Here is a 12,232-nt window from a genome sequence, read left to right on the forward strand (position 1 = left end):
AGTTGTGTGTGTTTATTCATTTAATTCAGAAAGTTAAGATACTCTACAAATTTAATGTGCAAAGTTCTATAATTGTATCTACTGTTACATGTAATTTCTGCAACATTTCAACGGATAGTGATTAGGTAAGTGTTTGTGGTTTTTCATGAAATTGCTGATGTCCCCTGTTGGACCATAAAAAATCTGGTCAGGCTATTCCTATATCAGCATCAGAAGCCTGTTCCATCCCTAAGACATCAGCCATTTTTTAAATATTGCACATGATGCATGAAATGAGGGAGAGGTGGAAAGTGTTGGTGAAATGAAGGAGAGAAATAACAAATGCCCCAAGAAAAACTCTCTCAAACGTCTGTTTTCTCCACCACAAATCCCAACACGACCAAGCCGAAAATTGAACAAATATTACAGGAAACCAGCATATTAGTACTGATCCATAGATGCATCTCTTAGTTGTCCTATTGTGCAAAATGTTGTTAGAAAATTTAAAAGGACTTGAAGTGTACAAGACAATGTTTTGACCCAGGAAACTGAAATGATGTAACACATTGTGTATAACACTTTTAAATAAAGCTAACTGTTTTATATTTATTTTTAATACAATGAGAACTAGTGGTTATGATGAGTGACTATCTAAAAGATTCTTTTGAAAATAGCTTGCGGGCTGCATGATGAAAGCGTCCATACCACAGCTGCAAACAGTGGAAGTGCAGTAAATAAAACAATCGCACTCTAATTCACATATTGCATCACACATTTAAAAAAAATGTGAAAAAAATTAACCAATGAAAGCTAAGAAGTCTAGGCAGCATTTGGTTTATAGGAATCACGGCCAGCACATGAAGAGGTGTCACACAGAAACAGACACAAAAAACACACACACACACACATATAAGCACGCACTCACACTCACGAACATTTGTGTTAATGTAAATATATTTCCCCCCCCCCACCACCACTCTATACGAAGAGAGGCCTCGATGTATCAGAGCATCAACTGGGTTTAATGGGCTTATTGTGCCTGTCACTCTATATGTTGAAGTATGAATGGCTGATTTCTTTGTAGATATCCTGACTCAGCTTTATGGTTCCTTCTATCGATTTAGAAATATAGGTTTAAGGTTCCGGTGAAGTCCCACTAAAGTGCCCTTTCATCCCCTCTCCGAAAGAGTACTACACCACCTCAGACTGATGTTATCTGTTCGCCAGTCATAACACTACGTCACACCAATGCAGTTTTAGTTGATGATACTTTAATGATAATAAATACTGAAATTGAGAGTAGTTATGGTGTAATGTTGGAGGGAAACAGGAGTACCCAAGTAAAACTCTCAGGAACCTTAAGGTACAGTCACACGTCGCTACTTTTGCAGCGATGCAGTACAAAAAACTGCGCAACTCTCGTACTACGACGTGTGAACAATGGTGCAACCCGAAAAGTAGCGACTGCCAAACCTACTGCTCGCTACTTTTTCGTGCTGCGTGCAGCTTAAAAGTAGCGACATGTGAACAGGGTTCTCAGGGTTGCAGCCGCAGCATTTTTGATATCAGTTTTGTTGAAACTTTTGCTGCGGTTGCGACCAGTGTTGCCACCCATATGTGCCAATGATACTCTTATTGTTTGGATGTATTTTAATGTTAGATGTGATGAAAATAAATTATTTGTAATAGTTATTAAATGCACAACACAGTATGAGCATATTTGCTGACGATATAATTCATTTTTTTAATTTTCTGTAGCGTAGTTTCAAACAGGAGGGTTGCCAACATTGATTACGTGAATGTGCTGTTGGTTAGCATTTAAGTATATAGGCGCTTTTAAAAGCTTTATAGTAAAAATAATGCAAATTTCTGAATACTAGTTAGGGCAGAAAAGCAAATAATAGATAAGTAAGCTTTCGCATGAGTTTCTTAATAATCCGAACATAACCACAAAATGTATATTGAGAAGTCAACACGGAGATGGAAACCTACAGCATGACTGCGGCTGCAAAAGTAGCGCTTTGTGTGTGAACAGACTCGTAACCTCCAGTTGCAACTTTTGCTGCATTCGGGTTGCGCAGCAACTTTTGCAGCTGCAGTACAAAAGTTGCGCAGCAAAAGTAGCGATGTGTGACCGTACCTTTAGCTTTGTCCACTCCCAATATGACTCCGTTATCACTGGGATTCGAACCAGGTCTGCAGTCATCGTAAGCCAGTGCTCCATCAATTGCACTTCCAAGGTGGCTAAATTATATTACGAGAAAAGGCTAAATTTGTATTGTAAAATCATTATGAGTAAATACTATGAATAATTCAACAACCACTAAAATAAAAAACAGCTTGAACCAAATTTTTCTCGGACACTTGTAAAATAGCTTTCTTCATGCCTAACAAATGTTCAAAATAAAAATTAAATACCGTATTTACGCGCATAATTCCTCCCCCTTTTTTTTTTCTAAAATTCGTAACTGAAAACGCGATAACTACAAAAAATATCAGGAGTGAAGTGGTGATATATAACAGCAGAAAACTTAAGTCCGAAACAATATTAGTTTAATTGTGCCATGTAAGTATACTTTCTACCCATTTTCATTGCACCACTACCTATAGTCGCGACGCTGTTATTCCCAGCATGACTCCTCCTCTTTGCTTACGTCTTAGGAAGTGAAGGCTCTATAAAGTCTAGGTAGGTAGTATCATTTGCCATTTTTGTTCTTTCGTTGCCGAGCTACCATACGAGGAATCTATTTGCCACACTGTTAAACATTATCATGTCATAGCTCCTATGATAATAAATCAAACGCACTGTAATTGAGCAAATAATTGAGCGGCAAATGACGTCTTCGTGTGCTTTCTGCAAATGCCAACGAAAGAGCCAAATTGGCGGGCGATTATATTAAGTATTTATCGAGCCTTGAGAAATGAATAACGTCTTCATCAGCGAATCACAAGACGCACACGTTTAAATGTAGCCGACCTGCAACACGATTGGCTGCCGGAAATTAGAGCGACGGGACTATAACAACACGCATGAAAAGAGAGAACTGGCAAATGATGGATGCTACCTGCTACTTGATTCTTTATCTCTCTCAAAGTGCACAATGCAAGCACTGGTTGATGGGAAGGGGTGAAATTTGACTTTCAGTTTTCCAAGCGTATTTGTGTGATCCTTTCAATCCTCATTGACTAGTCAAAGGGTGTCCAAAGTTGTGATTTAAGAGGAGGAGATTATGCTAGAAAAATAAAATTCTGAAAATATGATTTAAAAATCTAAGGGGAGAAAATACACGAGTAAATACTGTATTTCGTCTGAGTGTGTGACAGCAATTAAACTTGGCAACTGACAGTGGCTCATTGCTTATAACTAGAGCCTGAATGTTTGGCAAAATGCTTGTATTACTTGGTTGATATATGCCAAATTCATATACATGTAAATGCGTTTCGAAGTATTTTGGAGTGATCGGACCTATTACTTTTATCTTGCCTGTTTAAGCTCTTGCTGTCTAATTTTGTCTTTTTTGCCTCTAAAAATTAAATTGAAGATTTATTTATTTATTTGTTATTTTAACAACCAACACTTTAATTGCCTTAAATTTCCCTTCACATGTGCGAGAAAATATGGACTATCCCACAGTTGTAACCCTTTATAGAACTTATTTTATTATGCAAGCAGAATTACCAGTAGGATTAAAATCTCCCACCCACCCAAATCATAGCACTTGAATCTTCCTTTGAGATATTACCACCTTGGCCCGAATATAGGAATGTGAAGGGCCAGCAGTACCGACTACGTTGGGTGACAATATACCATATCCATATCCACATCACCACCTTGATCATAAAACGCTGGGAGGAGCCAGAAGTGGCTAGGAGAAACTATGCCTGAGCATCTCTGCACTTCGAGAATCGCATACAAACTCAATGAAATGTGCTAAATTGCACTTTTATTTGCTGAAAATCGGAAGTGCTTCTGTATTCATTTTTTAAATCAAAATTTCGTTGTTCCTATGGAAAATGTTAAATGAATTAATCTGAACAGCCACACCAGTGGTAGATAGAAATATGCCTGCTTCAAAAATGCTCCAGTGACATCAGTTGATGTAGAATTATAGGTTTTCTGTGATGAAAACGCTTCTATCTGATAACAGGCAGAGTCTGACATTAGAAAATCTAAAAATGTACCTTCTAATGTGCAACAAATAACAAGGTTCAGTATGTTGCATAAGTAGCACATAAATTAGGTGATAAAATAGGCATTCTTTTTAGAACTTACATGCCTTGTTCATGTTTTAACTGGAATTTTTCCTGCCTATTTTAAGTACTATAAATGTCTAAACATCCGGGCTCTACTTATAACTACAGTGTTGTACCTGACTAAAGTAAGGAAACTCCTCAAGATCAAACTGATTTAGATTTGAAGTAGGGAACAGCATAATAATTAAATTGAATCAGAAACGAATTACAGTAAAACCTGTCTGAAAGACCACCCCTATTTAGAGACCACTCCTCCTAAAGACCGATTTTGTAAAGAATCGAATTCAAAATCCATCTTTCGTACACTACTTTTAACACGTGAATATAAATAATTGATTAAATGGCGATCTTACTCGTGTTAATTACGTAAGCATGTGCGGCTTACAGCTGTTTTGGTGCTACTTGACACCATCCTCAGAGCCTTTTGTGTCTCGGCGCCATCTCAACTTCGCTGCCTGTTGTGTGGGTGCGTTCGTGTGATGAAGAGTTGTGTCAATAGTGTGTGTGTTCTGAAATTGATCTGTGTGTTGAGAATTTGATTAGGGTGTGTTTTAGTGTGTCTGTATATACAGACAACAGGCAGCGAAGTTGAGATGGGCAGAGACACAGAAGGCTCTGAGGATGGTGTCAAGTAGCACTGAAACAGCTGTAAGCCGCACATGCTTACGTAATTAACACGAGTAAGATCGCCATTTAATCAATTATTTAAAAATCCATAAAACCAATGTAAATCACACCCCTTTTAAGAGACTACCTCTCTCCCTGACCACTGACCAGTGATTGAATAGCCATTTCCTTAATTTTACCCCTTTTAAAAGACCATACAGTATTTTAAAAATTTACAATTTACTATTTTATTACATTATTGTAGCCTAAATAAATTCCAAGAAAATCGTACTGTACTAGAAGTTAAAATGATGTTTGGCAAAGTTGTTAAGTGATACCATATTCAGTTGAATGCCCATCTCTGTCCTTAATCCCTTAAGGTACAATGACCACTTGCAAATGGCCTCCGAGGTATGACAAAGGGTTATTTGCACTGCTATTTAACAGTTTCTTGAAAGGTAAGATTTCTCATACCGTATGACTATTTTACTTTTCGTTTTGTACATTAAAAATTAAATCGTTACTTGTTAATTACAGTGCAATAATTTATTTTTTCTTCCTCCTACCTATTAGAAAAATTCGGTGACCAACCCACTGATGACGAGGATGAAGTCAAGAGAGAATTTCAATCCTAAAAATGTGACTAGAACAAGTCTTATGTAATACTGAGTTAATTCAACAATTGGCACCACTGAAAGACTGTATGAATCGAGAACATACAAATGAACTTCTTAACACGTTAAAGAATCATTTTGAAAATGAGATTGTAAAAAGAAAATGTAAAAAAGTTAAGTAGAGTTCAATTTATGATTTTGTGAAGGGGAATCAAAGGAGAAAATTGGAAAAATAACGTAAAATAAGAAATAAAGTTCTGATTTCAAGTTTTTATTATTAGCAATATTTTCCACGTTTTTATTTGATTAACATACTGTAGAAACGTTTTAACCCATTATTTGTGTAAAATAACTCCCCCTATTGAGAGACCACCCCTCTGAAAGACCAGTTTTTCATGGAACCAGCAGTGGTCGTTTAATACAGGTTTTACTGTATGTTGTATCAAGTAGGAACTAAAACCAGAAAGCTCAATTATTTAGACATTCTTAATTCTTATTACGGTGATAAAGTTTCAGAGTTTTCTAAAATATATATATGAAGTTAAACATGTATAAGATTTCCTGAAACTGAAATTATTTTATGTCTGTAACTATACAGCACCAGAAAGTGTCTGTCCTACCTTAAGCTCGGCATACTCTTCCCTTTGACTAGATTACTGGAGTGCTTTGATTTGTCTTGGTCACATTTGGTTTCAAAAATCTTCGCAAAGGCAGAACAAGGGCGTGAGAGGTGCTCATCTCCTGTATCAAGGCTGCGGTGATATTCCTGTAATTGCACACAATAAAATATCAAATTTAGTTAAAACTCTAGTAAGAAAATTATACGAGATATTTTGTGAAATCACTTAGTATAAGGTTGTTTTAGAGTACAATTTACTCAAGTTATATTTTATAAAGCTGTGTAACAACAGAAAAGACGAAAAAATAAGCCATTAAAATGTTTACATTTTATTTTACACATTAAAAATTCTTCTGTGATTACTAATTTCTTAGCGAAAGTTAGATTACTTTCTCGATAAAAGTGAATTTCCTTCTTCTATTTTCTTAAAGGAGACACATTTTTATCATGCTGAAAAAAATACGTATATTTTAGGGCAAATAAAAAGTTTTCAGCAATCCTGATATCAAGCAAGTACCTAGTCAGTCTAGCTGATTCAGTCAATCACTTAGTCAGCCAAGCAGTCCAGTCCTGTTGTCTCATCCAGCCAGTAGACTATCACATCCAGTGAGTGAGTGAGTCACATTCAGTCAGCCAATGTGTCCAACACAGGCGCTGACTTGTAAAATTTATTGGGTGTGTTCACTCAGAAAAGGAAAACTACATTCAAGCTTAATATAATTTATGTTGAAACTGTTGAAAGTCCTTCTTCATTACAACAAACGTATTATTAACTGGTAAACATAAACAATCTGTTCACAGTCTGTTTAATCAATAATTATTTAATTAACAACTCTATTTTCATGAGGATTAATAAAACCTTAGCATGTTGCACCACAGAAAGGTGGCCCTTTTGCGAATTATGTTTTCATAGCAAACGTCTGCATGCGAATTTCATTTCTAGTGATGAACTCATTTGCTATTTCATCCAAATCTAAAAGCAGAGCTGCTTCTCTGTGAGAATAAATGATAGCTACATCATTACAGAGAGAGGAAAATGATCGCTCAGCAGTAGAGGTAGACACCGGTATTGTAAGAACTAGTCTCATGAACTTAACAAGTTCTGGTAGCATGTCACGAAGAAAAGCACCTTTCCAAAGGAGATCAAAAACAGACTGAAAATCTGTGATGTGGTCTGTCCAATATGTTTGCCTGTACAGCCTTTACTACTAATCTATTTGCAATTATTTGTACAGTAGTGGCCCTTGTAGCTGATTTCAGAGCCTTGTTCACTCCAGAGCATGATACACTAGTAACTAAGATTTTCGTGGTTCGAATCCTGCCTGGGAAGGAAACTTTTTTTTGTTCCTTATTCAAATTTATTCCCAATACTTTTCGATTGCTGGTAAAATTCATGTTTTGAGAATAATAAGTTAATTAAGTAGTGAAATATCGCTGCAATCGAAAAGTATTGGGAATAAATTTGAATAAGGAACAAAAAAAAGTTTCCTTCCCAGGCAGGATTCGAACCACGAAAGTCTTAGTTACCAGTCTATCGTGCTCTGGAGTGACCAAGGCTCTGAAATCAGCTGTAAGGTCGGTCCAGTTTTTTTTGCCACTACATAGCAAATAGGTTATTAGAAATCAATTTATTGGAAAATATTCACACGAGATATCATAATTTACCTTGAGAAATAATGTTTTCTTAGTCTGGAGTCTTTATATATATATATATATATATATATATATATATATACACACACACACATATATATAACTATCAGAAACGAAGGAGAAAGTAGGTTGCAAAACTGTTTAATTCCGAAAAATATTCTGTAGTGCAATATTCTACGTGAATATTTTTAAACACGAGAGTTTGATCAGCTCGGAAGTAGCACACTCACTTCTATTGTTCTCTTTATCTCAAATAAGACTAAGTATTTGGATAAACAATTCCAAATGTATCGACTTCTTTCAACTGTAATAGTGTTAGTTGATTATAATGTTTTTAATTCCAAACAGAAAGACTCTTTAAGAAGGTGGTAGCAGACTATTCACTTAATACAACTTTAAGTAAAACCAACTATATAAAACAAGTGAACTCTCTTTATTTTTATATACAGTAGAACCCCATATCCGTCCACCCTATTAACCGACTGTCAGATTATCAGACTGTCTTTCTCTCGCTTCCCCCCCCCCCCTACAGAAATATATGAAGCTCTGTACCTTATATTAGCACGTTATTTTTTCGAGAGAGGATTATTACAAGACTTGGCCCTTACACAGTATGGTCTACTGTTCAAGTTGTCGTACTGTATAACTTCTGTATAAAATTTCTTCCATGAGTATCAAAAGAAATCATGTTGTAGGGTACTAAGTATCAAAAAGTGCAAATAAAGTGGTTTGGGGAACTAGAAACTGTGTCTCATCTCAGAATACGAAATTGGAATCACAACTGTTTGCAATTTAATAAAAATCAAGGTAAAGCATATAAAGTACGTAAATCTACAACATGAGAAGTCCACTCTTCCTAGCTTTCAACAGACAGCCATTACAAAGAGTTTCCTTGCAACTAACAATCCATTGTTAACAACCAGACTTAAATCAGTGAAGTTCTGATCCACTACCTAGCATGTTCAATACAAGACCATAAAGGAGCTTACGAGATTGTAAACATTATTCACTAAATTTACGAAAATCTTTTATGTATGGATTATCTGATTTTTTCGATTAACCGTTCAGCCCACCCCCTTCATTACCACAGATAATAGAGGTTCTACAGTATTTCTGTACCACTTTTGATAATGGAAACAGGTTGTGTTTTTAATAACACCTTGGAAATGCAATGAAATTTAAGTACCAATACATCATTTATACCTTTTTTTATGTGGTCCGAAGAAAAAAAAAACGCATAAGTGAGAGAAACGTATAACTCAAATGACATTTAATAACAACTGAAGTAGCATATTTAAACAAATGTGATTATTACAAAAAAAAAAGTTTGTTATTTTGGACTTCTTGCCTTTTGTTTGGTCCTATAGTTTGACAACTTCAAGTGAAACCCCGTAAAACACGCCAACTTCTGGAATCTCTCTCTTTCCTTCTTCTCTCTCCCTCGCTCCTCGTCATTCAGTCACCAATCACCACGTAAATATCTCAGAGGGTGTGTGTGGGCTTCGTGACCAATAGAAGAACCACTCTCCAGTATTACCACAATAACGGATTCTTCATTTTTGCCTCGACTGTCGGCTAGGAAGGTTCCATTATGCTAGCATTGCAGGCACTAATCAACCTTTTAATGCTTTTGTTAGCAGGTTTGACAAACTGTGAGTGGACCTGCAAGTACATAGTGCATAGTGCTCTCTCCCTTCCCCCCCGTGCTTTCTCGCTTGCTCTTCCCCAAGACAGCCAGTGCTCACATAGTAACTCGGTCAGGGTTTCAGTTCGATTTGTCAATCTATAAGGAGTAAACCATGCCCTCAAATTTTAATACATGTTCCATAATATGTTAGTTACTTACTTACTTACAAATGGCTTTTAAGGAACCCGAAGGTTCATTGCCACCCTCACATAAGCCCGCCAGCGGTCCCTATCCTGTGCAAGATTAATCCAGTCTCTATCATCATACCCCACCTCCCTCAAATCCATTTTAATATTATCCTCCCATCTACGTCTCGGCCTCCCTAAAGGTCTTTTTCCCTCCGGTCTTCCAACTAACACTCTATATGCATTTCTGGATTCGCCCATACGTGCTACATGCCCTGCCCATCTCAAACGTCTGGATTTAATGTTCCTAATTATGTCAGGTGAAGAATACAATGCGTGCAGTTCTGTGTTGTGTAACTTTCTCCATTCTCCTGTAACTTCATCCCGCTTAGCCCCAAATATTTTCCTAAGCACCTTATTCTCAAACACCCTGAACCTATGTTCCTCTCTCAGAGTGAGAGTCCAAGTTTCACAACCATACAGAAGAACCGGTAATATAACTGTTTTATAAATTCTAACTTTCAGAGAAAATAGTTATGTTAGTTACATAAAAATATTTTCAGTTTGGAGGAAAGTTAAGAAATTGGTTGTATTCAGTGTTGTCACATCTTTGGTGCTGGATCTTTGTAGCTTAAAATGTTCTGTTTCTTTCCTCAGTGTAACAAGCCATGAGGTGTGAGTTCACTTACATACAGTAGTTCTATCTCCTTTTTGAATGAATTTTTTCACTCATGCATAACTGGTTCACTGAAGCTAGCACATGCCAAGGCAAGCATGGGCAGTTTCGAATTTCCACCAATTTCAAAGCAGGCTGCATCTTAACAATCACACATCCTGTATTTTCACGTTCTTAAATTTTCACAACAAACCTAATTAAAAAAAAATGTTTTTAGAAAGTAAAAATGACGTTTCGTATCTCCCAGGGTTCAAAATACCATTGTATAACTATAAAAACCGAATGAACGAAAAAGTCATAAATTAACATGCAAAATATATGATTTTTTTCGGGATCTAAATAAAAAACAGTGAAAAATGCATAAGTGCGAAAAGTATAAAATAAGTTTCACTGTATGTACTACTACCTTAAGAAGTAAAAGGGTCATACCTGTCCATAAAACACTTTTGGTTCATCACGGCCAATTTTCTCCAAAGTTTTCTCAGATTTTGAGAGAAGTTTCGTTTCAACAAAAGCTTTCAAATCAGCCATTTTCATTCGCTTTTTCACTTTTTCGCTGGCTCGTCTTGTATGACTACTTTGATCATCCAGTTGTTTTCGTCCAAAATAAGGAGATTCTGAAAGAAAAAAAAAACTTCACTGCGGATCTATTGGTACATACAAGTATTTAAATTTCCACATTATTTTGTTGTAAAAAATTTATTCACATCAAATTTATCACAAAAATTGGTACAAGTTAAAAGCTGTGTCAATGTTCACGTCATTTCCTGGTATTACAACACCATAAAAAATAAAACTGCACCAAATGCAAAGTGGATGAGAAATCACCTTATGCTCTCATCAACAAACAGGATTGTTAGTAACAGTGTGCATTTTACCAAAAAAACCACTGCAAGTACAGTTTCCCTGAAAAAGGATGAGACGATTGAATATTCCTAAGTCTCAGATGTAAGACACTGCGCATGATCGGAGACCAGAGCACTGATACACAAGATAACGAATACTGAGTTACTTAAATGCAGGCTATTTGGTTTGTTACTAGCATCGTTCCGAAATTCACTTCAAAAACTGCAAAAAAATATGATAATATAACGTAAATAAAACAAAAATATATACATAAATCGTGTAGTTAAATCGACAATGGACCTTCATGACTAGATCGACGCTCCGCACAGAAAGGAAAGCTTTCATGTCGTTTCAATAGCTCAGACGGTAAGACTTCTGCGTGTTGTGTAGAAGAGTGCGAGTTCGATTCTTAGTCTACACAACGATTTTTTTTGTCTAAATAACGTTGAAATAGCTAAGTAACGTTGAAATAGAGTTTTACAAAGTCCTGAGATTAAGTGTTAATGATCGCAAACAATACAAAATTACAAGTTATAATAATATAAACTTTAATCTAATGAATGCATTTATACACACACACATATACAAGTAAATGCATATATATTAAAAACTAGCAATTAAAATGAAATTAAAAAATATATATAATAACAGACAAACTTTTACAAAGATTTAGAGTCTTTAGGCTATGTCATTTCTTGAGTAATTATTACAATATTTTATTAATAGCTTTCCCATATGTGTAATGTGTAAGAAATGCACTCGCACAAAACAATTTTTGTTAAAACTGTGCTTTGGATTATTTCATTCTCACCTCTTCAGTTAATTTTAACTATTTTATCTACGTGTTTGCAATAGTGTTTCATTTAATGTGCATTCAATTTTATTCATGTTATGATTGAATGAAACAGCACTGTTGCAGTTATTGACTAATTACATGTATTAATACTATTTATTAAATGCATCTGTTAAGTAACCAATTGCAGTATCTTTTGCAAAATCTTGAATGTTTAAGTTGTCAATAATATTTCTGTACTATATACTATAATACGTTAAGAGAATTTGCAATAGATTTGGGAGCGTCTACTTTATAATCATTGGTCTTAATGAAAAAATATTTTCTTTCTTAGGATATCTACAAGTTTAAATTTAATAATATTCCGAATAGGTTTAATT

The 12,232-nt window shown here is 35.5% G+C and overlaps 1 protein-coding gene across 7 annotated transcripts in view; it reads right to left on the minus strand.

Moving 5' to 3' along the window:
• Positions 1-12,232, minus strand: part of LOC138708093 (protein unc-80 homolog) — a 240,615-nt gene that overhangs the window by 131,264 nt on the left and 97,119 nt on the right. For all 7 annotated transcript variants that reach the window (XM_069838258.1, XM_069838261.1, XM_069838260.1 and 4 more), the window contains 2 exons: positions 10,643-10,830; positions 6,074-6,219 (listed from right to left, as the gene is read on the minus strand). In XM_069838258.1, the coding sequence (XP_069694359.1) occupies positions 6,074-6,219; positions 10,643-10,830 (334 nt within the window). The remainder of the gene's footprint in view (positions 1-6,073; positions 6,220-10,642; positions 10,831-12,232) is intronic.

The sequence above is a fragment of the Periplaneta americana genome, chromosome 10 (genome assembly GCF_040183065.1).
Source record: "Periplaneta americana isolate PAMFEO1 chromosome 10, P.americana_PAMFEO1_priV1, whole genome shotgun sequence".
Lineage (NCBI taxonomy): Eukaryota > Metazoa > Arthropoda > Insecta > Blattodea > Blattidae > Periplaneta > Periplaneta americana.